The sequence below is a fragment of the Arthroderma uncinatum genome (genome assembly GCF_011692745.1).
Source record: "Arthroderma uncinatum strain CBS 119779 chromosome Unknown scaffold5, whole genome shotgun sequence".
Lineage (NCBI taxonomy): Eukaryota > Fungi > Ascomycota > Eurotiomycetes > Onygenales > Arthrodermataceae > Arthroderma > Arthroderma uncinatum.
The window spans coordinates 541,130-566,878 of record NW_022983867.1 but is presented as its reverse complement, the minus strand read 5'-3'; the positions used below and the strand labels follow the sequence as shown (position 1 = coordinate 566,878).

Sequence of the window (25,749 nt, the reverse complement as noted above, 5' to 3'; positions counted from 1 at the left end):
GTCAACTCCGCATGCTTGAGTTGCGCGCATCCATCCAACTATCGATCGCCATATCCGAATCCGCGAGACGAACGTGAATACGGTTATTTAAAAGGTCGGACGAGTATTGGGGATAAATATTCAAGCTCGGTTCTTGGGGAGCCTCCGCGATGCTTGCGTCAAGCTCATCGCCCAGGCCAAAACGGTCCCTGGAGCGCGATGAGGACGGCCGTTTGCGCTTCCAAGGCTGTTCCTCCATTCGCGAATTTGAATTCTTAGGGAAGCTCGGTGAAGGAACGTTCGGGTATTGTCTACAGCTTCTGATGCAATCAACGGTTCCGTTGCTGATCAAGTTTCTCCCACGAAAAGTGAAGTTTATAAAGCCAGGTCAAAACGAGCGGGCTCGTTAGTTGCCTTGAAAAAGATATTAATGCATAATGAGAAGGACGGGGTAAGTTCTGAAGGAACTGGTAATACCAAATTGCGTCGACTGATACATTTCTGTCCAGTTCCCAATCACGGCTTTACGAGAGATCAAGCTTCTCAAAATCCTATCACACCCAAATATTCTACAGCTTCAAGAAATGGCTGTAGAACGGAGCAGAGGTTTGTTACCTTCCGAGCTACCTTTCGGCCTGAAATCATGGGTCTGACTGTTACAACAGGCGAAGGACGAAAGAAACCTTCAATGTACATGGTGACTCCTTATATGGAACACGACTTGTCCGGGTTGCTAGAGAACCCAGATGTTCAGTTTTCCGAACCTCAGATAAAATGCTACATGATACAGCTACTCAAGGGCCTCCAGTATCTGCACGAGGTACGACGCCAGCTGTTCGGTTTACGCATCTATCTTTTACTAACGTGACGGTTTCAAGAATCGAATTTTGCACAGGGATATGAAGGCTGCCAATCTGTTGATTAACAATGCAGGAGTGCTTCAGATAGCTGACTTTGGGCTTGCGCGACCCTATGATGAAGCACCACCAGTTGCTGGTAAAGGAGGCGGAGAAGCGAAGAGGGAATACACGACACTGGTTGTCACTCGATGGTATCGGCCCCCTGAACTTCTTCTCCAACTACGCCGCTACACTACCGCCATCGATTTGTGGGGAGCCGGGTAAGTGAAACATTTTATACATCAACGGCACATTTGGGATACTAATTTTGATGCAGATGTGTGTTCGGTGAAATGTTCAAAGGAAAACCTATTCTTGCTGGAAGCAGTGACCTTAATCAAGCGCAACTCATCTTCAATCTCGTCGGCTCACCCACCGAAGAAAATATGCCAGGATGGAGCGCATTACCAGGAGCCGAACCAATCAGATCGTTTGGTTTCAAACGCCCAACTCTCGCAACCGTTTTCCAGGAGTAAGTCTGCCTTGGAAGAAGTAACATATACTCATTGAGACATGTCGGAAACTAAAATGCAATTTATAGCCAAGGTCCCGTCGCTATTTCTCTTCTAACCGAACTTCTGAGGCTCGATTGGCGCAAAAGAATAAATGCCATCGATGCACTTAAACACCCATACTTCACTACCCCCCCTCTACCTGCTCGTCCTGGCGACATCCCGTCATTTGAAGATTCCCATGAACTCGACAGAAGGAAATTCCGCGGCCAAAAGGCTGCACTACCCCCAGCACCCGCGGGAGGGTCGGTAGGGATGGGTGCTCATGGCGAATGGACCTCCGGCTCTGCTCGTCCACCAACAACTGATCCAAAGAAAAGCCGAGTCCCAATTGCAGCGCGTTCTGGCTATGGAGGTAACATGCCCCCATCCTCCAGACCGCCATATGACAGCCGTGGCGGACCTGATCCAGTTCATGGTCACAAACGAAAAGCATCAGGCGAACCACATGGCCATCTCGCAGCATGGCAACGTGATGCAAACTTACCACCCAAACCTCCCGCTCCAGCTAATCCTCCGTGGCAGGGTGGTCCTCGTCGGGGCGGAGGGCCCGGTCAAGACCAAAGACGCGATAGACCGCCACCGCCTCGAGGTGGAGGAGGTATCAGTGATGGAGGTAGAGACTCGTATGTACCCAACTATGTTGGTGGCGGTAACGACAGATACAGATCAGGGGGAGATGGAACGTTACCTCCGCGGAGGGATAATATCGATCCAGTATCAAGAGATCGGTACTGGCGACCCAGCCGAAGCCGGAGCCCAGAGTCAAGGGACCGTAGCCGGACTGGTGATCCTGGTGCGCTCCCTCATCATCTATATAGACGTTAACATTCTCGTTTGGACCGAACGACTTCATTTTGCTACTCATTCCACCACCAAATCAATACCAGATAATCAGGCTTTTGTGTTTTCGATATTTGACCCACCTTACCTTTTCTTGATCTAATTGTCAGCTTTGTTTCCGCCTGTCCTTCACGCGTTTTATCCGGAGGACTGCATCAGGTAAACGAAACTGGAGTTCAGCGAGCATCTACAGACGAATCAACGTCCTTTCACTACTTGCCATATTACAGATCTGGGATAGGAAGAAATGAACTTTTGGCGCATATCAGGAAAACATCGGGAGGAGAAGTTTTGTTCCTTTCTTTTTGATTCTGTTTTGAATTTGTCTATGGACATTCGTTGAATCCGACCATAGCAATGTTGAATGGAAGATGGCTAAGTATAAATAATAAAAAATAAAAAATAAAAAAAAATAAAGAAAACCTACATAACACCATACGAGTCGTCATCATCCGTTATCCCAACTGCGAGCAATTTACCAATATTCTCCGGTCCGAAAATCCCAGGTGTGCAGGCTGTTAAAGAAAGTGGTGAAAGGAGGAAAAAGAATATTAACAAAATTTAAGATGAATGGGTTAGGGGGATGTCCCTTTTTCGTTCTATTGTTGGTTTATGCATATCTGCTTTTTGTTTAGAAAAGGATGCGAGTCATGATACGGGCTAAGTTTGTGGTTAGTTTTCTGGACAAGAAAGAGGGATGTTGTGGAGACATACATGAGAGTCCCTCTAGTTGATCATATAGATCCTTGATGTTATCAGAGTCAACGCTGCTAACGTCCGCCATCAGGTAGGCGACCTAAGATAACCATTAGCAATTGATTAAACACCCCATCATCGGAGGGAGACAACATACATCGCCTCGGCTGTCGGTCATCTGTTTATCGACGTTGTGATCACCAAGAATTTCGTTAACTAAAGTGACATGTTAGCATCGGTATAGCAAACGACGAAGCATATAGATGTATACCTTTTCGCAGGACACCGGGAACGTTGTTATGGATGAAGATAATTCTAGCATGGTTAGGCTCATCGATCGTCAGGGACCTGAGAGTTACCTCAGGCATGTTGACGGCACCCAGGGTAGTTCCCTCATTGACATATCTTATCAGAGCCTGGCCGACTTCGATTCCAATTGCACTCTGCGCCTCCTCGGTGCTACCGCCAATATGCGGGGTTAGGATTATATTCTTCAGTCCCCGCAAGTCAGCAGCCCACGGTGCGAGATTTTTGTTGTAATAGTCTCCATTCCCTGCAGGTTCGCTGGGGTATACGTCTAGAGCGGCACCGGCGATCTTCTCGGTACGCATGGCCTGGACCAAGGCAGGGATGTCAACCACGCTTCCGCGGCTGGCGTTGAGCAGGTAGCTGCCATCTTTCATCTGTTCAAACTGCTTGTGAGAGAACATGTTTTTGGTTTCTGGCAGTTCGGGGACGTGGAGGGTCACGAAGTCGGCTGTTTGGAGCAGGTCTTGCATCGTGGGGACCTGGCGGGCGGTTCCCATCGCCATCAGGTTAACTACATCGTAGTAAATGACGGTCATACCCATGGCTTCTGCAAGAACGGAAAGCTGGGAGCCAATGTGTCCGTATCCAATGATACCTAGGAACATCGTTAGAACAAGTACTATTAGAGGAGAGTGATATTCGTAGATACATACCGAGAACCTTCCCACGGACTTCCCAGCACTTGTTGCTGAGCTTGTTCCAGGTTCCATTGTGCATTTCAAGGGAACGGTCACCCAGCTGACGGGCCAGAGTGATGATTTCAGCAATCATCAGCTCGGCAACACTGCGAGAGTTGCTGAAGGGGGAGTTGAACACGGCAATACCATGGTTGGCAGCATACTGGAGATCGACCTGGTTCGTTCCGATACAGAAACAGCCGATGACCAACAGGTTATGGGCCTCCCGAAGCACTCTCTCCGTGAGTTTCGTCTTGGATCGAATGCCAATGACATGTACATCCCTGCATATTAACGGTCAGCCGTAATTCTCCGAATATTATTCTCCGGCACTTGGGCTCTATCGGAGGATAGTGGGGGAGGGGCAGATCGGTATAAACGAAGAAAAAGAGAGATATCGGTATAACCGAAGAAAAAGAGAGGGATCGGACGCAAACCAACCTGATCTTCTCAATCAATTGGTCTTCTGGCAGCGAGGACTTGAGGAATTCCACCTGGTATCCTTGCTCCGACAGCATGCTGCGTCCCGTAATATTAACATTCTCCAGCAACAGCACCTTGATATCCTGAGTAGCGAACGGCTTCAGCAGCTTTGGCGGGAAGCCAGTGGATTCCTGCCTTCGGCCTCTGGCATCGAAGCTGGACAGAGGAGATACTCGGTTTGCTGACGGCGAGACAGAGAGGTTTAAGCTGGTTGAGACCTGGTCTGAGAGGCTGCGGGCAGCACCGCTGATGTCTTTTGGAGGGGAGCCCATGGTGTATACTCTTTCTGCGAGGATCAAAGTAGGATGAGGATGAGAAGAGGAAAAGGTCAAGACAGCGGAGGCGAGGGCTTTATATATCTACGCCCTTAACAATGAGTTGTCTTTGCATGACTCTTTTTTTTTTGCTCCATATGAAGTCAAACGAGGCCCCGCTGACTAAACTCGCTTCCATATGGATGTTTTCTATAAACCTGCGTCTTAACAGTTTATTCCTTTTATTCAGGCAGTTCTAGCTACGTTTATACGGCTGTAGACATGTTCATGGTCGTCTTCATTCACGTTGTGTTTGCGCTGGCCGTATATACTCCGTCCGGCTTCGGCGCCCCCTGCTATCCAAGAGCAGGGATATACCGCTAGTTCATGCAACTAACAATACTTCCATAGATGTCGTGCTTGATCATTGTCTTTCGCCTACGAGACGGCCTAAACCTTCAGGTCCTGCACTCCCTTGGTCACGTCTGCCTTTCCCGCGTCTTTGCCTCCCTTGGCCTTGACTTTCTGCGACGTGCTGTCCTTGGGCAGCTCCTTGACGTACGGCAGGAACTCGGGGTTGCCGGGGATATACTTGCGCAGGACCTCGGGGACGATGATGCCCTAGAAGTTTTTAGTATATGATAAGGGGAAGTATAAAATATGATATGGTAAGGCAGCCTACATCTTCTTGCTGGTAGTTCTCGAGGATACAGCACAGGGCTCGCTCGGTGGCACACAGCGTGGCGTTCAGAGCGTGGCAGTAGTTCTTCTTGACGTCGGTTAACTTCTTCGATCCGAACCGTATATCCAGCTCGCGAGTCTGGTAGTCCGTGCAGTTCGAGCAGGAGACGAGTTCCTTGTACTCGCCCTGGAACGGGAACCAGGCTTCCAGATCGAGTTTCTTGGACGCGGCGTTGTTGAGGGCGCCGGAGACGATGGCGATGACTTGGTAAGGGATACGGAGGGATTTGTAGAACTCTTCAGAGGTATCGATCATTTCGTCAAACGCTTTCCACGAGTCCTCTGGCTTCGTTATGAGGAATTGTTCGATCTGGACGTGTTAGTAGTGTATGATGTAGTAAGGTACAAGACTTACCTTCTCGAACTGATGGACACGGAAGATTCCCCATGCATCTTTACCGTGTGCGCCGGCCTCCTTTCTGTAGCAGGTGCTGTATCCAGCGTATCTATACCGGCCTGTCAGCGACAACAACCTAACGAAAAAAAAAAAGAAAAAATCGAATGAATGAACCTACTTTATAGGAAGCTCCTTCTCTAGAATCCACTCTCCATCGTGCAGTGCAGACAAGGGCTGCTCCGAGGTAGCGATCAAGTACTTATCCGTGCTCGGGTCCTCGCTCTCAGTCACCTTATACAGCTCCTCGTCGAACTGCTCCAGCTGCGCGGTCTTGGCCATGTACTGCCTCAGCATAAAGTGAGGAGGCTGGTTGGGCTTGTATCCCTTATTGAACAAGAACTCGAGTCCATAGTTGACCAGCGCCAGGTTGAGGAACAGGCCGTATCCAGTCAGACAGTAGCCTCTGTGGCCGACGATTTTCACACCTCGCTCCGGATCGTAGCCATCGAGACGGTATAGGACCTCGTGGTGAGAGAGACAGTCCTTCTTCTCTACCTTGGTGTCTGGCGGTGCCCAGGTGCGGATGACGGTGTTGTTATCCTCGTTCTTGTCGATGGGGACAGAGGCATCGACGTAGTTCCCGATAGTCTTCAGACGGCGATCACGAAGCTGTTCGCACTGCACGGCCCGGTCCTCGATAGCTTTCTTCTCTTGTTCCAGCTTTGCTTTTTCCTGAAGCAGGTCCGTCGCATCTTCTTTATTCTATCCATCCGATTAGCCATGGCCCATCAACCGTAGATGTATCTCTACCAACCCTCTTCTTCATGCCAATCTCCTTCTGTACGCCATTGATCTTCGATCCGACCTGGGTAGCCTCGTAGCGTGCTTAAACATGAAGAAAACACCCGTCAGTTATATCCAGTCCAGCCATTGGCGCTGCCCGTCCATGGAACAAGAGGGAGATAGACAGTCTTACTCCGGCGGGCATCCTCGTACAAGGCCACAACTTCATCGACGATATCTTCAGACGCGAACCGTCGTCTCTGACTCTCCTTGACCTTCTTCGGGTCACCACCGCGTTCGGGTATGAGGTCGGCGATGTCGAGCATTTTCGTGGTCCCTGTATAATTTTTGTCCTTTTTTTTCGATGCGGGGTGATGGATGAGCAGAGATGACTCGGCGTGCTTGACGGCGACCTGGAGACCGGTTAAGAGACACGCGAACCACTTGAGAAGACGCAGACTGACCTCCGAGAGCGCAGTAGATGTGCAGTGCTATGTAGTGTCGTGTGTATCTGCGATGGCCACAAAAGACGAAGATGTAGAACTGGAGGGGTAACTCGGTGTGGCGTTCCGCGGCTGTGCATACTCATATACGATTATACACGATTATAGACACAATGATAGATAACATATACGATTATAGATACATATACAATTAAGGAAGACAGTCCATTAGTATTATGTTATAACACGGAGCAGCATGAGAAGAGCATAAGCATAAGCATAAGCATACAGTGACCCCAATCCGTTCTAACGCTGGTCTATCAACAACCCATACTCCCAGGAAACGAAGAAGGAAAGATAATAAGGAATACATCCCATCGTCATCGGCGTCAGTCGCCAACCCAGTAGAAGAACAGAAGAGAGGGAAAGATTAAGCCCAGCCAGGAGAAGAGAGGAAGAAAGAAGGAAGAAAAGAACCCAGCCAGGAGAAGGAAAGGAAGAAACCCAGGAGCCAGACCGACCAGAGTGATACAGACGAAGCAGCGAAAAGAAAGAAGAGAAAAAGAGAAGAAGAGAAGAGGAAGCAAAAGGGTATAACCGTATTACAGCCAGCCGGAAGGATTTATTATTAGGATAAGGCAGTTCGTCGTTTCACTCGCGGGCACAGGGAAGAGAAGCGTAATCGTTACTGTTTGTTCATCGTTCGAGGCCGTCATTTTGGCACACAGCGAGGTGACTACATGACGATACACTTGCCGTTATTCGCCGGCTCGCTGGGCGTCTGGGACTTTTCGATCTCAGCAATCATCAGCTCGAAGGTGGAGGAGACGTTCGTGTCGTTGCGGGCGCTGGCTTCGGCCCAGGCGCAGTTGAAGCTCTCTGCCAGCTTCTTGCCTTCTTCCGCGCTCACCGTTCGCACGTCCGATGGGAGGTCGCATTTATTCCCGACGAGGACGAGAGGAACCCAATCCTGGCCCTACACGCTGTTAGCATTGGTCTGTAGAAGGTAGAGTTATAGACGCACGAGGTGGTTGAGGATCTTGTCGCGGATGACGGTGACCATCTCAAAGGACTGTCTGGAGGCGACGGAGTAGACGATCATGTAGCCGTGGATGCCGATGAAGTGCTTCGAGTTGAGGATGCTGTATTCGTCCTGGCCAGCAGTGTCGACGATCTCGGTGATGTAGTCCTGTCCCTTGTGCTTGATGGTGCGATTGAAGGTGTTTTCGATGGTGGGATAGTAGTTTTCGACAAAGGTGCCTTCGACGAAGCGCACTGTGAGGGAGGATTTGCCTGATCTGTCAGTATTATCTCGCTGGCCGGGAGAGGACGAACTCACCGACGGCACGGCTGCCCACTATCGCGACCTTTCGTTGCTTCGTAGCCGGCATTGTAACTGTACTCCGTAGATGAGTGATTGTAGAGAGTGATTGTAGATGTGAGAGAGAGAGAGAGAGGAGAAGATATTTTCGTTAAGGTTTGGCCGTTGGATTCAAGCTACTCTGCTCGTATATAAGGATCAGGAGCAGAAGAGGCGGATGTTATCATACAAGGAGACAAAGTACGGAGGAGGAGGTACTACTCTATATGTACGTCGGCGAGCTGCTCTGGCCTCTATGCTTGCTTTTGATGCGATCTAGCCAGGATCCTGGAAGCTTGCCTGATGACGTTTCTCTTCTCTCTTCTTATTCTCTTCTCTTATTCGCTTTGTATTCATGTTCTTGTTCTATATCACCTTCTTCTTCCGTCTCATCGTCCATCGCCATCGCATCGCATCTCACCCATCGCAGCATCCATCCATCTCATCATCCATGGCATCCCTGTGTAGGATACCGTATGTACCACGTGAAAGACCCGCGTCTGGGCCTTCATCACTAAACTCGGCCGTCAAGCAGTTCGTCGAATATATTAATAGCGCCCTGTTTGCTCTGCAACCGCCCTGAGACTCGCCCCGGCCGTGTGATACCGCGCCCTGGGCCTCTCCAGCCGCCCTGTCCGTCCGCCGTGCCTCTCATTTCGAAGCGCTGCTATCCTGAGGGCCGGCCTGTGATCTATCGGCCAGGCCAGTTTGAAATAGCCCGCACAGGGATCCAGGGAGCTCTTGAAACGCCCGTCAAGCTGGCTGTAAGTCGCTCCGTGTCTGCTCCAACTCCAAGCCTGCGATTGGCGTGCCGTCTACGCCCGTCATGTTGCGTGGAAGGGAAAACCTGCTTCGGCGGGTTCCCAGGTGCCCGGATCAGATGAGATCTCAATGCCGACAGATCGAGGCTGCACACGCCCGTATACATCGTACATCGCACAGCCTGCAGGCCCAATGGAGATGCCTGTCCTCCGTCGCGATAATTACACAGCTAAGCACCGTCGCCTTCTAGAAGCCATGCACGAAGGATCGGCGTAGTCAGCTGAGCGGCCCAGAACAGATCCACCGCCTCAGTCGTCGTTGAATCTTCGTTGTAGGCTTGTAACTTGTATCGTTGAAGGCTTGTAACTTGTCATCGTTGTAGGCTTGTAGGCTTGTCTGTCTGTCGGTGGCGGCCGAGGTGATCTGTCGTATCCGCACGGCGCGGCGGGCGGCCGACCAGCCCGTTACCTCCCTTCCTCCGTGCATCGTCGCAGCATGAACGGGGGTTCGTTGCGAACTGTCAGTCTGTCGGTCTGTTGGTCTGTTGGTCTGTTGGTCACTTCAGGGTTGATGCCCAGGTTGACGTCTCACGTGAGGGCACGCGACCTTCCTCTCTTCTCTTACTCTACTCTTACTCTACTCTTACTCTACCTATCTACCTACCTACACTTGATAGTCTTCGCTTCACTTCACATCTCGGCAGGCCCGCCGCATGTGAAGACGCAGGCACAACTTTCGCCACCTGCGAACTCCGCTACCTCCGCCTCACCTCCAGTCTGCTAGAGCCAGCGCTTAATTCGGGTGCAGGGACGGGTGTTCTCACTGTGGCTGGCTTGGACGTTACAACTAGAACACCTGTGGGGCCTGGATATTCGTCGCCTTCACGCTCGGAGTACGCTCGGTAATAGCACGCGACTCTCTGATGTAACCGGTCCAGACGACACCAGACATTGCCAAACGCCTGAGACAGTTGCATGTCGGCGTCTCCTACTCTATAGATATGGCTTTACGTATTCCGCCACATGGGTCCTCCGTCATATCCGACAGAACACCTAAGCAGCCCAACTCTACCGTTATCGAGGTAGAAATCTCGACGGTATATTCATCTCCCTTACCTAACCGTTCAGGAACATCTCAACTGCCTTTTTAAGTCGAGAAACCGCCAGCTTTAGGTTTCGGAGAAAATTGATATCCGCCCGGCTCGCTTCCATGTTTAACATCTTCAGCAGGGTAGCAAGTCATCTACTGAGGTTCTCCGTAAACGGTCCCTTAAAGCCAAACACGGGAAGTGGGCCAGCCTCAATTTCCCCGTCTGGCGATAGGACGACGGATCCTAGCCTGCTGGTCGTGGCCGTTGACGTTAAGTCCTAGATGATGTCCGACGAACTCGAGCATGGGGCTACCGGACTTGAGGGAAGGTAAAGATGTATCCTTGTAGTAATGATGTAACGAGCTTGAAGTAAAACAGTGGACTCTCGGAGCTTCTCATCATTGAGGAACGGGTGGGCCCAAGGTTATAGCCTTGATACACTGCAGATAAGGTGGTTGACGTACTGCCGTCTAGAGAACACGTATATCTGAATGCTGGCACCGGTATCTCTGGCCCTCGCTATATGTGATGCAATCTCCCTTCCAGCAGTCGTTGCTTTGGCATGAGATGATAAGATGGGACAGGTGAGTCTTGCGTCGGTGAATGATACTACAGACGAGATGGTGTCCAATGTGGTACTGTCCATTGTAGGACTGCCCTTCAGTAGCTCTATGTTCATCGTTTGTTCAGTCGTCATTATACTGCCCTGCCGCGGTATATGATATCTCGAGTATAGTTACTAGCTTACGGCCTTCTCTTCACCTTGCTCTCCGTAGTTTGTTATAGCTTGTATACGTGAATTGTTAAGAGATCGAGAGTTTAGGTACCCGCGCACCTTAACTTAAAGTTTGAGGCTCAAGTCAGCCTTCAGCCAATCACATCAGCACATTACTAAGGTGGATCGTCATATTGCATGCAAAGACAAACATTATCATTAGCAAATGTTGATATAGCTATATATCCTGTTGCCTATATTCCCATCATAGCACTACATTTCAAATCATAGGTCGTGTCATATCGTGTCAGGCTCCCACCTCAAGGCCTCTCGGCGTCACGTATACGGTCGACGATCCCTTGCAGGCGAGAGGTGAAGCCCGACATGGCATCCTCGCCATCCCCTCGTGCGTCATGCAGCTCGTCCTCGACTTTTCGATGATAGTGAAGGAACTCCTCCACCGTGCCTAGGAGACGTTCAAAGGTTCGAGCTTGTAGTTTTGTTCGTAAGTAAGATCGTGCATCGTCATCGAGGCAGGCGGTGCAGAGGAGGACAGATAGATATCCGAACGCAACGTTGGAGTGTGTTTGGACAACGGAATCGGCCTAACTCTTCATTAGCATGGTGGCGGGGGAGAGGAATTTTGAGAATGGGCAATTGGCTAACCTCAGCAATGGCTTCTAGCCCATCAACGAACAGCGGTAATAGCCGGTCGATCAACGTGGTAGAGGCGACTTCTGATTCCAACAAGACTTGCCTGGAAGCGCTACTCCATTCGGCAAGGTTAATCAAGGCTCCAAGTGCTAGAATCACCGTATCCAGTAGCGATTCCTTCTGTGACCCTGTAAACTCGTCTCCAACAGACTGGAAGCTGGAAAGCACGATCTGCGCTAGAGCTTCGATGAACTCAGGCGTAGAAAATTCCTCACACAGTGTAGGATTATTATTGGTAATGTTTAGTATCAGACGGATCTCAAGAATCTGGATCTGTCTGCTGCGAGCATCTGGCTGGCGGCCCAGGTTTGATAGAAGCAAGCCTAGTTTCGAGAGTGGCTTCAACGCTTCCTGTTGCTCCTCCTCTAATGATAATGTGTGTATAGTGTAAGACTCTAGAATAGAGAGTGTAAGTTCAAGCATAAGAAGTTCGTCTGGTCCGGCTTTATCAATATCGTCTACCAAGGAATGTTTGAGAAGGATATCTATCACTTGACGCAAAACAGGGACGGACATGGTTTCCATCGCGTTTCCAGTTTCTCGAAGTTTTCGGATCGCCAGCTCAAGACAACGAAGAGTTAGGAGCTGAGGTGTCACGGTTGATGGAATCTGGCTCGTCCAGATTTTGCTTTCTGTTATTTTCTCACAGATATCCTGGATATCCGCTTTGCCGGCCTTGGTCATCTTCAACTCTCGCCGCTTGGTAATTTCTATCATGCTTTTATCTTCCCCAAGTAAGAACGGGGCAACCCTTAGGATCTGCATCCAACAGTAATGTAATGTCATCGGGGATATAGAGCCGGAGCTTAATAACAGCGCGTAGATGCAAGATGTGAGATATCCGCAGACAAGATCAAATTCTCCTGGGTTTATCTTTGCAAACCGCTTCTCTAAAGCATTGCTTAGGAACCGTTGCGAAAACTGAGGATCAAAAAGTTTCGTGCATAACTGGACCATTCCACTGCGTTTTCTCGATATGGGGGCAGTCTTGTCCTCGATATCTTCAAAAATAGTCTCGATGATAGCATGATACCTTGCGTTATCTCCGGAGCGCCGGAGTTCGTGAATACTCCGGATTGTGCTTGACCCGCTGGCCGTTTCTTCCTCCAGACCAGCAGGAAGACCGGATATTTGGCTTGATAGGCCCAAGGGAGGAAAACTTGTATCACCACCCAACTTGCTTGTCATGGATGCAGGAGGAGGCGGGAAACCCGGAGCAGCCGAGTTACCACCTACTTCCTCTATCGTATCCATTTCGTTCAAGAAGGATCGTTGTCTGGAATATGTTACCTTAAGCCCACTTGGTGTTGCCTGGTGGAGGTTGATCTGTTTCTGGCGCCTTGGGTGAGTTCCTCCCACGCTCTCTGTTGCCATTGTATCAGCGGAAGTCCGTTGATCGATTGATGGCGTTGGAGCATGTGAACTAGCACGCGAATTCCGGTCCCTGCTCGGAGCTTCGTCTCCCGATGAATCGCTAGGAGAGTCTGTCTTCTCTCTGCTCCCTAACGCATCCACTAGCCGTTTTCGTTCTGCTGTAGATGTGATTCTATTTGGCAGTCCGTTATGCTTCTGCCCGCGCCCTGCGCTTCCAATATTGAAACGTCCATCCACATGCCTCATCCGGTCTGTACCCGTTGAGAAAGACTTCATTAACTGAGGTACTCCCTTCTGCGGTGTGCGAAGACTGCGCTCCCGTACCGGAAGCTCTCGCAAATCTGCAGCCGTAGGACGTCCGTTTAGCAATGTATTGACGCCGCTTTGCGTCATTGGTCGAGAAGGAGGCCGGTCTGCTACCTGTTTCGAGCTCCGAGCATTGGAATTTCGCCTTGCCTTGATCGGTGAACGGACAGCCACTTCCATTTCGGTATCTTTCTTTCCATCCCTAACGAGGGATGTCGCATCCTTGCCATCGCGGCCACCTACAGCATCTGACACAGCCTGGTTCTGTGGTGGGGTGCTCTTTGGTACTACCTTCTCGACTCCCTCTGACCGCCATCCAGCCTTCGGTGTGTTCAATTTTCTCCTCTTTAGCCATGGCTGAGCCCGGGTTTGGCGGTCCTCATCGGACAGTTGGACGTCGAAAATATCAACTTCCTCTTTTGCCTTGGGCGTACGCGATACAGCCTTGCCAACGGGCGTCAAAGCTCCCGTACCCCGGGTGTCCTTTTTCCCAGCCTCGGGAGCTTCCTCCTTCTTCGACAACAAGACATCGTTTGTCTTTCCTGGATGTCTATCTGTGTCGCCGGCGGCTCGCCCTAAAACGCCAAAACCGTGGTTGCGCACCTGTTTGCCATATGTCCGTATTTTACGCGACGGCGTGAATTTATCAGTCGTAGGCATGCTGAATCGCTCTCAGTCGAAGAATACTGGATACTGGAGCAAAGTCAAGGTCAAAGTAAGGCTCTATTGAAGCCAGGCTGGACGGTAGGTGGAGGCGCAAAGCAGCGCGCTGTGGGGGATCAAAGGGCGTATCATCTGAAGGTGGTGGCAATTATACTGCTCTTTGAAGATGGCCTGACCTAAGAAATCGATGCAAATGCTCATTAGCTTCTCATATACTATCATTAGAGGTGATTTCAATAGCCTGATAGATGTGAAAGTGCATAGCGCGCAAAAGGTGATGAGATGAACAGACTGTGGATGTAACCATGGGATCTCACACACGCATCTCTGCAGATAATCAAAGAGAGGCTATCATATAAACTATACAGTGCGCGCCATTGATATAGACCCAGCTCAGCGAGGTCTCTGTGTGAATTGATAGTAGTGATTGTTGTTGCTGGATGGTGGGTGGTTATCAGGATCGATCTCCAAAGTAGCTGCCAACCCCGTGACTTTGACTATCGCAGCCTCTATGTATCCGCTAGCCGCCAGCGATATAGACTAAAGCAAGGCTGTATAGGTATCTAGCAGCTGTATACAAGCGGAAGTATCTCAGCTCAAAAGAGTATATGCTCATGTGGTCAGCCGTTGCATTCTCCCCACGTACGAGTACTCGAGATCCAGCAAGGACACTCCACACAATCAACACTGTAGACTTGATATATACATCCATCTAGCTCTATCTCTATAACTACCTATATCGCTAACATCAACCTGAAACTATTGAAGTCAGCTTCATCTTCCAGCCTCATCACATGTTCTAGCCCCCGCACATAATAAATATCACCTTCCCCACATTGGATCAAACACATTTTCATCTTTTGCCCTCAAGAGTCCTCGATATAGGAAACTCATCTGGCTGTGCAGCTTGTCATCTGGTTTATACAGCTCTCTCTGCCCTGGAAGCCTGGAGAGTATTGTCATTATTGCTCCAACTGAGAGTGCTTCTGAAGAAGTGTGCTTGTAAAGCTAGGAGCTATCACCATGGCATCTAATGAACCAGGCCCAGTCAGAGGAGTTGGGCCAGTGTCCATACCAGATGATAAGAAGCCAGCTGCAACCGTGTCAAAGGTGGTCAAGTATGAGAATGTTAATGTGCTGCCACAGACACCACAGCTGATTGCTCTATTGACGTGAGTACATCAACCTATTATTCACGAGTACAAGCTAAACACCATCTCTCTCCGGGGAATAGTATGATTCGAGACCAACAGACCTGCCGAGCAGATTTCGTCTTCTACTCCAACCGAATCATCCGTCTACTCGTTGAAGAAGGCCTGAACCATCTACCTGTGGTGCAAAAGACCGTCACCACCCCCGTCGGCCATTCGTACGCGGGCGTAGGCTTCGAGGGCAAAATATGCGGTGTTTCTATCATGCGGGCCGGCGAGGCGATGGAGCAGGGTCTTCGTGACTGCTGTAGATCAGTTCGCATTGGAAAGATCCTGATACAGAGAGATGAAGAGACGTGCAAGCCGGCGTTGTTTTATGAGAAGCTGCCTCAGGACATTGCGAGTAGATGGGTTCTCCTACTTGACCCTATGTTTGCTACTGGTAAGGACTAAGTTGTTACAAGGGGGGCTGGTTTGACACATTCTTTGGAGCTATGCTGATTAAACGTGGGATAGGCGGTTCTGCAACTATGGCGGTTGAAGTATTAAAGTCCAAGGGCGTGCCGGAGGACCATATTCTATTTATAAATCTCATTGCCAGCCCGTCGGGAGTTGCTGATTTTGCTGAGAGGTTCCCCGAGCTGAGGGTTGTGACGGCTTTCATTGACCAGGGCTTGGATGAGAAGAAGTTCGTTCCCGTCCCCATATCCGTACCTTTTGAGGACGTTCATGCTGATGCTTGTCTTAGGTATATAATACCCGGCTTGGGTGACTTTGGTGATAGATACTATACTCTATAGAGTATCTGAATCGTCCATTTGCTTATACCAGAGTACCTGGGACGGCCGTCGTTGGGTTAACTGACTTGGTATTGCATGTCCGTTTTGGCCGAGTTCGAAGCACACAAGGCGTTTCCGGTGGTTCAGTTTTGAGTCAACCTACATCAAGCCCGTAGCATTATGAAGAAATTCAGAATGAATATAATATTAAATCCAAACAAGGGGGTTTCCTTTGTATTTCCGTAACGATATGCGTGTGCCTAGATGATAAATAACCATCTTCTCTCCAGAGAAGAAGTCCCCCACCTCAACGCCAATAACGATAATCCACATATGCAGGATGAAAAAGACTGGATCTAATAGTCGTCGTCAAGCACTTCTTCGGCTACAGCTGGCGCAGCTGGAGCAGATGGACCCTCGGGGTCGGCTCTGGCGGCACTACCACTTGCCCCTTCTTCAGGCTGCTTCGCAACGGCATCGCAGGCATCCACCCAATCGGAGTATACGTCCACGGCAGCGGAGAGATCTATAGTCCCAGGGAATTCCCCCAGAAGCGTTAGACTTTGTATATTGGACTGCCTAATCGGATAGGGAGGCCGCTTACAGTTGATCCCCGTCTGAAAGCGCTGCCCGCACACTTTACACGACAAATTTCCAAAGCCCAGCTTCTTGTTGAGTTTCACCAGAACACAGTTCTCGTGGTTGCAGAATAGGCAATCGAATGTGGTAGGGAGGGGCTCGCCCTATATGTTCATAAAAGTACTTGGTTAGTTCCAGGAAATTGTAAATGCTGGGCGTGTGTCAAATGCGCTAGGGTAAGGGACTCGGCCCGCTGGAAGGGGTAATGACCTTTCTTGGGGCTTTTATCGTACTCCGCGAGGACTTTTTGCGTTTACCCTGAAGAGAACATCTGTCAGTTGGGAGGTATCAGCAAGTGGGAAGATGAACTAGAATTTACCATATCGAGTGGTTTCTCGGGTATTGGTTATAGAATATCAGCGACAAATACGACGCTAGGCACTCTCGCCTTTAATTAGGTATAGATGCTGCCAGGGGCCTGGATCCCTTGCTTCAACAGTGATATCAGTCCCGCTGCTTCTTCGCCGTTTTTTTGTTCAGTTCCAGCGCATTTAAATCGATGGCATCGCGACTTCTGGTCTAAGGGTCTGGATGAGTAAGCTGACTAAGGAATACTTATATAAGCGATACTTATATAAGCATAAGACTAGTCTGTAAGTGGTCTAGTGCCATATATGCCCCACATAGAAGCTGCGACCAATCAGAGTGTCCAGATAAGGAAGCTGATCGTCCCCGCATCACGAGACCCTGGGCAGGCACGTTACTTACTTTATCCCTCCCTCTGCTGGGCACTTCTATAGCTTTCACTTCCAACTGAGACTCTCTCTCTCCTTTGACATCTTTCTTGCTTCTATCTGTGGGCTATATAGCAGGCCATCTCTCCCTCTTCTTGCTTAGACGTTTCCACCACTTCTAGACTACGTTTCTGAGCTTCCCGATACCAGTTCTCTTTGCTATCTCCAACTTGCGGTGACCTCCGACAGCAGCTAGACCAAGGCATAGAAGCTGCATTTTCTCCCCTCAGTTGAGTTCTTCAGTTACCATCTGGTTTAATTGGAACCAGCCATGGCTCCCAAGGATGAGCAGAACGAGCCAAAGGGGTCGGAGGAGAAGCCGGTTGAGCAGCAGAGCTCCGAATCGCTGAAGAACCCCGAATATAAAGCGCCAGACGACAAGGAGGAAAATCCAATACTATCTCAGGTTTTGGCAGCGGTCAAGAGGCTTGAACTTGATCAGGAGAGATTGAGTCTCTTGCTTGACGCGATGAATGGACGTGTCGAGAACATCTCTTTCAACAAGGACATTGTCAAGATGATGACAGAGGAACAAGCTCTGGACAGAGAATTCCCGCCGGAATCGATGCCTGCACTGACCACGGAAGAGGACGGACGTTTGAGAGCCTCCGATGACGAAGCCACAACGATACCCAAAGCATCGACTACGAATAAAGCTCCGAAGCGTGGTGGAACATCACGCATCATTCTCACGACCTACCCCGGACAATCGGGTATTGACCCTATCAAGATGGATTGGGGTAACATGGATCCAAAGGCTAGAGGGCCCGTTGTTGTGAGCAGACAGTATGATACCGTCCGGCGACGAAATGGTAGGTGACACGTCACTCGTTAAATGCAGAAGGTTCACCGCTAATCAGCCTCTTTTCTTTCTAAGCCATTGGAGCACACGGAGGATCGTATTCCATCTACCATGCTCTAGCGGTCGCCAGCAACAATCTAGACACTGAACATAGACCAGACTTTACCGACACCGAGCCTGCTGCGAAGATTGGGCCGTTCCCGCAATGGGGTGATAAGAAAAAGATTGTCGCCATGGATCCGTGGGGCCATCTCGCGCCATGGCTCTTTGAAGACCTGAGGACGGACCATGAGCTTGATATCCGCCCGACCATCGCCATCACGCGAGCTCATATGAAGCTGCCAGAGCTTGCCGATAGTGTTCGAGAGGGAAGATTGGTACCTGATGGAAAGATTTGTCTTAACCAATCGGGAGAACTAGCCGTTACGAAGATCGCCGTGGAGCCTGTTTGGTATCTTCCTGGGGTAGCTGAGCGGTTCGGCATAGGTCAGTTTTGCATCCTAATTCCCGAGCAAACTTCATTCGTCGTTGGCTAACTCCAATGGCATTTGGTTGTAGATGAGGGTACTCTGCGTCGTGCTCTTTTCGAGGTCACCGGCGGATCGTTCCCAGAACTCATTACTCGAGGAGACATAAAGGTCTTCCTACCACCAATTGGGGGGCTGACAGTATATGTCTTCGGTGACCCAGCTAAAATGGCCGACCCAAATGTCAAGCTAGCTCTGCGCGTCCACGATGAGTGTAATGGTAGTGACGTGTTTGGTTCTGATATCTGCACCTGTCGTCCATACCTGATCTTCGGAGTGGAAGAGGCCGTCAAGGAGGCACAGAAGGGCGGCAGTGGAGTGGTCATATACTTCCGAAAGGAAGGACGAGCACTCGGCGAAGTCACGAAATATCTGGTCTATAATGCCCGTAAGTATCATATCCCGAATACCCTAACTTCTGCATCGCATGCTAATATCCAGCTAGGTAAACGAGGCTCTGATCGTATGTCATTACCCTTCCTATTCCATGAATATCACTAACCCCATGCAAAGGTGCAAGCGAATACTTCCAGAGAACCGAAAATATCGCCGGTGTTAAGGTATGTTTCCACCCACCTCTGGTCCAGTTCCAAATGCTAACGGATGAAAGGATATGCGCTTCCAAGCTCTCATGCCCGATGTAAGTATCGAAGCAAGTCGTCGGCATCAGCAATCGCTTTGACTAACCACGGTACTAGATTCTGCATTGGCTAGGAATCACCAAGATTGATCGAATGCTCAGCATGTCCAAGTATGCTTCCCAGTCCACGTTTTATATGTTCAATGAAACTAACTCAGGCGGCAGCATGAAACACGACGCCATTGTGGAACAAGGCATCCCGATCATTGAGCGTGTACCCATTCCAGACGACTTGATTCCCGAGGACAGCAGAGTTGAGATTGATGCAAAGATCCATGCTGGTTACTGTATGTTGCTCTTCACATGGTATAGGCTTTCTAGGGTATAGGCTCGATTATGCTAACATTCTTCCTTAGTCACAAGCGGAAAGGTCATGAATATGGAGGAGCTTTCGAATGTCCAAGGACGTCCATGGGACGATGTCGATGTAAGCTATCCCTGTGTACTCCCCCAAGACGGAGAATGCATCACTAACAGCTAGGCAGCATTGAACGAGCGAACGGATACACTCCTTCAGCAGGCGACTCTACCACAGTCATCAGATAAACCTTTGATCTCGTACTCTTTAGCAAGGCAGGCTCGGTTGCATCTTGGAAATGTTGATAAATCTTTGATAGCGAGTTCAGTAGAAATGGCATTACATAATCAAGAAATCTCGGCCTCGTCCTAATCAGGTTTAGCGTAAGCCGGCATGTTATAGCTAGCACCTTACATAAGCACACAATCGGAAGTGGTTAGCGCGCACAACTCGCTTAGTGGGAAGTTTGTGTGGGATTTGATTTTGATATCACAACGCCGACAACGTCCACCACGATTGAACCCATCGTCGCCCAACGGATTGTCTGTCTTTCGGAACTGCAAAAGATAGACCCGAATCGCAAACATGGCTGTTGGAAAGTGAGCATCTCCTTCGCTGCAGCACGTTAACCGCAGGCAAGGAACTTGGCTAACCACCGCGACCCTCAGGAATAAGCGTCTATCAAAGGGCAAGAAGGGCCTCAAGAAGAGAACCGTGGACCCTTTCACACGAAAGGATGAGTACCTCGTGAAGGTGTGTACTGGCACTCTGCTGCTTCAATATTGCGAACAACCATCAATCTGGGGATATGGAAAATTAACGAATCAAAAATATATAGGCTCCTACCACCTTCCAAGTCCGAGAGTATGGCTATCCCACCAGCATCCCAAACCCTTCTCCCTCCCATATAATCAAACAGAAGAACAAACGACTGATCTGATAACGTGTGAAGTGTTGGTAAAACCCTGGTCAACCGAACCACCGGTCTCAAGAACGCAAACGACTACTTGAAAGGCCGTGTCTTCGAAGTCTCCCTCGCCGATCTCCAGAAGGACGAAGCCCACTCTTTCCGCAAGGTTAAGCTACGTGTCGATGAAGTACAGGGAAAGAACTGCTTGACCAACTTCCACGGATTGGACTTCACATCCGACAAGCTCCGATCTCTTGTCCGCAAATGGCAAACCCTCATCGAGGCCAATGTCACCGTCAAGACCACCGATGACTACCTCGTCCGTCTTTTCGCCATTGCCTTCACCAAGCGACGACCAAACCAGATCAAGAAGACCACCTACGCCCAGAGCTCTCAGATCCGTGCCATTCGCAAGAAGATGACCGAGATCATCCAGCGCCAGGCTTCCAGCTGCACTCTCACCCAGCTCACCAAGCTCGTCCCAGAGGTTATTGGCCGTGAGATCGAGAAGTCCACCCAGGGCATCTACCCACTTCAGAACGTGCGTTTCTCCCCCTATATATTTCGCGTATATCGGTGCGCCATATACTGATCGATAAATACAGGTTCACATCCGCAAGGTTAAGCTCCTCAAGTCGCCAAAGTTCGATTTGGGTGCTCTCTTGGCCCTCCACGGTGAGGCCAGCACTGATGACAAGGGACAGAAGGTTAGTCAACTCAAGCTCACCCCTTTTGTCATTTGATCTCGTTATTAACGTAATTAACGTATTTACTTTCCAACAGGTTGAGCGGGAATTCAAGGAGAAGGTTTTGGAGAGCGTCTAAGCATCTAAAATAATGTCTCTTTTACTACCACGGAAATCACAGCGGGAGGAGTCGTGGTCAGTTTAGGTCATATTTGAGAGTCGGGAGGGAATTTAAAAAAAATTAATGAAATTTTAACGCCCTTCCCCTTGTGTATGGTCCTTGATATAAATGGCAGAGCTTATTTCTTTCTTCAAAAAGGAAATGTTAAAAGGGCGCTGCTGTTGACTGTTTTCTGTACCCTCTCCTAAGGTGTTTTCACTATGTTACCTAACCTCCTTTATGCCACCTTATTCCACCAGTTCACGATTAAAATAAAGTACGACCTGTATTCTTTTCTTTAATGATGCATGCCTCCCCGGATTTTGAACTTACCCGCGGTCTTAGTGGGTAATGGGTAAATCAATAGGCATATCAAATTGAAATATAATGATCTAACGATCAACCACGCCGTATACCAAGGTTCTCTATTTCTACCATCTATATCCTTTTCTATATTGTGCCTATACATCCCTCCGCCCGTACTAAATACAAATACCCCAAGATGGTGTAACATGATGCAGCTATGACACTCAATGTAGATCCCTCATAAAATCCACAACAGCTGCACAGAAGTAGTTAGTATCCAATATCAAGTTATATTTACTACTTGACGGGTAAATCTATGGGTAGCGTTAAACATACCTGTCTTAAAAGCCTCGGGGTTCTCAGATATAAGCCAGTGTCCAGCATCGATATCTCTCAGCTTATATTCTGGGAAGAAGTGTCGAATTATAGGCACGGACTTATCCTTGATATAGTCGCTTCGAGTCCCCCTCAGGAAAAGGGCCGGACCTTCGAACTTGACACCGTCCGACTCGGTAAATGGGAAGCCTGCCAGATTACTCAACGAGTCACCGAGAGTAGCCAAGGGAATTCGAAATCGTAAGGCAGCTTCACCCTGTTGCCGTGCAAGATTTGTCAGGAGGAACTGTCGAATAGGTAGAGACTATATGCATCCAAGAAGGTAATTCCCCTACGTTAGCTTGTATATTGACATAGTTTCGTGAGACAACTCAGTGGGAGAAACAAACCGGCTCCACGCGCTGTAAAATTTCGTCTGCTTCTTTCTGTCTAGTCACTCCGGCTTTCTCTATTTCCTGCATGGCTTGGACGTATGACAAAAAGTTATCACTCAATCGAGTACTGATCGGAGAATTATCGACCGAGATAACCGCGGAGACCAAATCTGGGGCACGAAGAGCAAGTATCATGGCTGCTTTCGCTCCCCTGATGCATCGTCAGCACTCCTGTAGTCATAGGAAAGGTAGAAATCCATTTTGACACCCACATCGAATGCCCTAATAGGACCGGCCTTTCCAGTCGGTGGCTCTTTATGAATTTCTCGACATCATCTGCCATAGCCTGGTAGTTATGTTCCGGCGCATGAGGTGAGTCGCCATGATTTCGGAGGTCCTGAATTTGGTAGATGAACATGTCAATATAGAAATCCCCATTTCAACTGCGCAGTCACATATTGTTTTGGTGGTATCTCACGATGGCATAGATTGAAGAGTTCAGCTGGCTTGCCAGGACCCTAGATCACATCACAAAGCGGTCAGCATGGAACCGACAGGATACGCAGACAAGGTGAAATGGCTTCCGCTTACTTACTCATACCCCTGTTATTCTGCTTGGAGCCGAAGAGCCCATGCATGAATATGATCGGCCTGGCATTGGATTGCGCAGCTTCAGATGCTTGGGGGTTATGGTAGACATGATGTGCGAGGTCCAGCGATAGTCTGGATGACGCTGAGAATTGCCGGACCGTCCCCAGGGACGATACCAGTCGTCTCCGGGCGAACATGGCTTCCGATTGCTGCTGTATCCTGACAGAAAGCGAGTTTGCAATGTTGTTGCTGGTTTGGATGGTTGACGCAGCGTCTAGTGACTTGGAAAACCACACTATCCTTGCTCCTTCGCCTATACAACATGGTCTTCAACTGCTACTCCTAACCACTTCGTCTATATAATTGTTTTAGACGGCCCTCTACGGAGTATATACTACCTTGATCTCAGTTAAAACCTGTGATCGCGGTGATCTGATAACAATAGCAACCTCGAGAGGTATCCTGCAGCGGATGGTTGTTTACAATATTTTTATACACATACTATTCTCAACTACGGCACTAAAGCCCAGAGACAGGCCTCTGGCTCATATGATATCGAGAGAGTTGAAAGTACGACTAGAAGAGATATCAAGCCTATATGAGGTCAAATGCTCCATTGTTCAGTATGTTCCAGTACTAAACCATCGTCTGCATCTGTTTAGATATCACGATACTCCTACGCATAGTTAACCAACTTACTAGATTCTATAACTATTGATGAATATCTCTTGACTGTCAGATCATAGACTCCAAGGTCTCCCATCTTCACGGTGACCCTTTGCGTGAACATCGGCCTCGTATCTCGCGCCTCGTATAGCAGGGCCTTAGTGCAGTTTTAAGGAGCCAGGCCACAAGGCAGGGTGGGATATTCGTTGTATGTTCACAGCAGATTGGACATGTCTACGTAAACTGCATTCGTCACCTCGCGCCTAGAATACTCTGCAGCCAAGTGAAATATCCTGGACCTCAGAATATATACAGTTCGTGGATCTCAAAAGGGTTTGTATACAGCATCACGGTCCCTACAGTGCGCGCACCGACAGGTGTCCAGGTGGCCGCGGACAGCTTCAACATCCTTGCAGCTATTATATCTTTACACCTAGAGAGTGAGACGCTGAACGGCAGAGCTTTTGGGATACGACAACAATCATGCTTATTGCAAAGGGCCACCCGAAAGCAGTCTCCAAGAGACCGCACACGAAATCACGGCTTGGATGCTATAACTGCAAATCGCGCCGGATCAAGGTCAGTGGCACCTGCAACAAAGCATCAGACTTGAAAATCCGGGCTGACAGTGAATCAAGTGTTCGGAAACGAAGCCCGAGTGCGAGAACTGCACCTCCAAAGACCTGAAATGCGAGTATCCCAGGCGCGGAATCCGGGGTGACGATGGCCGAGGGACCAGCGAGTTGATCCCAGTCCAGCCGAATCCAACGCCTTTCTCGGTTCAAGATATGGGTTTCTTCCATCATTACTTGCTGGTAGCTCACCCCTATCTCCCGTTTGGCTGTGATACCGCCTGGGTAGCGTCTATCCCTCTGCTTGCGCACCAGGTAATGATAATTCCTAGCCTTTACATGAAATATAAGGCCTGCTAAACAGCAACTCTAGTATGATTTCGTTATGCATGCTATCCTTGGACTTGGCGCAGCGCATCTTTCTATTATTCGCCCGAATGGAGATCCCGTTACTGCAGCGAACGCAATAGAGCACCGAGGGATAGCCCTGAAGGGTCTTCATAAGCTTATGGCCAAACCTGATTTAAGTGTCCAAGAGTTGGATGCTCTGCTTGCAACATGTTACGCTCTCACCATGCAGTCCGGATATATGTTTGATGCTCTCGTTGACTTTGTGATATTTATCCGTGGCTGCTCCCTTGTTACGACCAAAATAAAACAGAAAAATGCCGCCAAAAGCATATTTCCACTGGAAGAGACTGAAAATCTTACGAAATTTCTCCCTGAGCCAATGGCCCCTATAATAGTTAACCCGGCATTGTTGCAGCGTGGGATCGAATCACTACAATCTTTAACACCGCTCCTGGAGGATGAAGTCCACACTTATTTTAGGAAATGCCTGCTAGACACCCTCTTCGCTGTGCAGGAGTCCTCTAATGACGCCTTCCTGACGTATGAAAAGAACTATTCTGCATGGTACGATATTAGTGAAGCTCAGTTTGCAAACTTCATCTCACCAAAAAACACCACAACCCTCATTCTGTTTGCATACCACATAGCCACCGAAACATTAATGATTCCACTGCTTGCATCCGTCCTTCCCGAGCGTGCAAGGGTTCCAGAAGTGACATTATATCAGGTTCAGTGGGTCGAAGTCATCTATAGACAACTACCCCCTCATCTTACTTCATATATCAAGTGGCCACTTGAAGCGATATATCGATGCGGCACTCAACACAAAATCTTTACTTTGGAGGTAGGGAAGACGCTACAGAAAACTTTTTTGGATTATGTTGAAAGATTTAATGATGGAGGGAAAATGCTGCCGATACATACGAAAATGCCAGATACACCTGAATCACTTCCTTGAAATCTCCATTATAAGAAGCAACGGAAAACAACAATGCGCCACTTCCTTCTATATTAATAATTGGGGAACGGGTAAACAGGGTTCGCGGAGAATATATGTTAGAGTGATCGAGGCTCAGACGAAAAAAACATGGAAAGGAAAGGAAAGAAAAGAAAAACGAGCTTGTCTGCCATCCGAAGAATACTTTCTTCACTCTGAACAAAGGAAAATAGGGTATCCTTGGGCAGCTTAATATCTATCCCTGCTGTGCAACTCCTCAGCATCTGGCTCCGAATTCAGTGATTCCCTCGGTAGCCACCTTCCAGGATGGAAGTATGCCAATGTACACA

The 25,749-nt window shown here is 49.1% G+C and overlaps 9 protein-coding genes across 9 annotated transcripts; 4 read left to right on the top strand and 5 right to left on the bottom strand.

The window, feature by feature from the left end:
• Positions 1–409: 409 nt before the first annotated feature.
• On the top strand, positions 410–2,336 carry GIQ15_06561 (CMGC/CDK protein kinase; the record flags this gene model as incomplete). The annotated part of the gene is made up of 8 exons (XM_033553978.1): positions 410–430; positions 489–585; positions 645–799; positions 858–1,099; positions 1,156–1,350; positions 1,420–1,635; positions 1,706–2,016; positions 2,059–2,336. 8 exons carry the CDS (start codon positions 410–412, stop codon positions 2,334–2,336), a joined length of 1,515 nt encoding a protein of 504 aa, XP_033403493.1.
• A 528-nt stretch (positions 2,337–2,864) lies between these two features.
• GIQ15_06560 (D-3-phosphoglycerate dehydrogenase 2) lies at positions 2,865–4,670 on the bottom strand (the record flags this gene model as incomplete). Its single annotated transcript, XM_033553977.1, has 6 exons — positions 2,865–2,893; positions 2,948–3,029; positions 3,087–3,145; positions 3,201–3,833; positions 3,892–4,199; positions 4,357–4,670. 6 exons carry the CDS (start codon positions 4,668–4,670, stop codon positions 2,865–2,867), a joined length of 1,425 nt encoding a protein of 474 aa, XP_033403492.1.
• Positions 4,671–5,102: 432 nt separating this feature from the next.
• On the bottom strand, positions 5,103–6,839 carry GIQ15_06559 (seryl-tRNA synthetase; the record flags this gene model as incomplete). Its single annotated transcript, XM_033553976.1, has 6 exons — positions 5,103–5,273; positions 5,335–5,703; positions 5,749–5,839; positions 5,909–6,492; positions 6,545–6,615; positions 6,707–6,839. The coding sequence occupies 6 exons, from the start codon at positions 6,837–6,839 to the stop codon at positions 5,103–5,105; spliced, it is 1,419 nt and encodes a 472-aa protein (XP_033403491.1).
• Positions 6,840–7,692: 853 nt separating this feature from the next.
• GIQ15_06558 (rheb small monomeric GTPase RhbA) lies at positions 7,693–8,347 on the bottom strand (the record flags this gene model as incomplete). The annotated part of the gene is made up of 3 exons (XM_033553975.1): positions 7,693–7,932; positions 7,981–8,249; positions 8,296–8,347. 3 exons carry the CDS (start codon positions 8,345–8,347, stop codon positions 7,693–7,695), a joined length of 561 nt encoding a protein of 186 aa, XP_033403490.1.
• Positions 8,348–11,203: 2,856 nt separating this feature from the next.
• GIQ15_06557 (uncharacterized protein) lies at positions 11,204–13,937 on the bottom strand (the record flags this gene model as incomplete). Its single annotated transcript, XM_033553974.1, has 2 exons — positions 11,204–11,488; positions 11,550–13,937. 2 exons carry the CDS (start codon positions 13,935–13,937, stop codon positions 11,204–11,206), a joined length of 2,673 nt encoding a protein of 890 aa, XP_033403489.1.
• Positions 13,938–14,963: 1,026 nt separating this feature from the next.
• On the top strand, positions 14,964–15,955 carry GIQ15_06556 (uracil phosphoribosyltransferase; the record flags this gene model as incomplete). The annotated part of the gene is made up of 4 exons (XM_033553973.1): positions 14,964–15,112; positions 15,175–15,533; positions 15,608–15,839; positions 15,892–15,955. The coding sequence occupies 4 exons, from the start codon at positions 14,964–14,966 to the stop codon at positions 15,953–15,955; spliced, it is 804 nt and encodes a 267-aa protein (XP_033403488.1).
• A 1,559-nt stretch (positions 15,956–17,514) lies between these two features.
• On the top strand, positions 17,515–21,245 carry GIQ15_06555 (uncharacterized protein; the record flags this gene model as incomplete). Its single annotated transcript, XM_033553972.1, has 15 exons — positions 17,515–18,055; positions 18,205–18,531; positions 18,604–18,960; positions 19,018–19,035; positions 19,086–19,132; positions 19,183–19,212; positions 19,271–19,323; positions 19,378–19,499; positions 19,569–19,639; positions 20,081–20,109; positions 20,179–20,263; positions 20,349–20,374; positions 20,463–20,961; positions 21,026–21,127; positions 21,204–21,245. The coding sequence occupies 15 exons, from the start codon at positions 17,515–17,517 to the stop codon at positions 21,243–21,245; spliced, it is 2,349 nt and encodes a 782-aa protein (XP_033403487.1).
• Positions 21,246–21,796: 551 nt separating this feature from the next.
• On the bottom strand, positions 21,797–23,070 carry GIQ15_06554 (alpha/beta hydrolase fold protein; the record flags this gene model as incomplete). Its single annotated transcript, XM_033553971.1, has 6 exons — positions 21,797–21,828; positions 21,909–22,194; positions 22,298–22,493; positions 22,555–22,679; positions 22,761–22,800; positions 22,874–23,070. The coding sequence occupies 6 exons, from the start codon at positions 23,068–23,070 to the stop codon at positions 21,797–21,799; spliced, it is 876 nt and encodes a 291-aa protein (XP_033403486.1).
• Positions 23,071–24,022: 952 nt separating this feature from the next.
• On the top strand, positions 24,023–25,310 carry GIQ15_06553 (C6 zinc finger domain-containing protein; the record flags this gene model as incomplete). Its single annotated transcript, XM_033553970.1, has 4 exons — positions 24,023–24,118; positions 24,178–24,426; positions 24,485–25,194; positions 25,250–25,310. The coding sequence occupies 4 exons, from the start codon at positions 24,023–24,025 to the stop codon at positions 25,308–25,310; spliced, it is 1,116 nt and encodes a 371-aa protein (XP_033403485.1).
• Between the last annotated feature and the right edge of the window lie 439 nt (positions 25,311–25,749).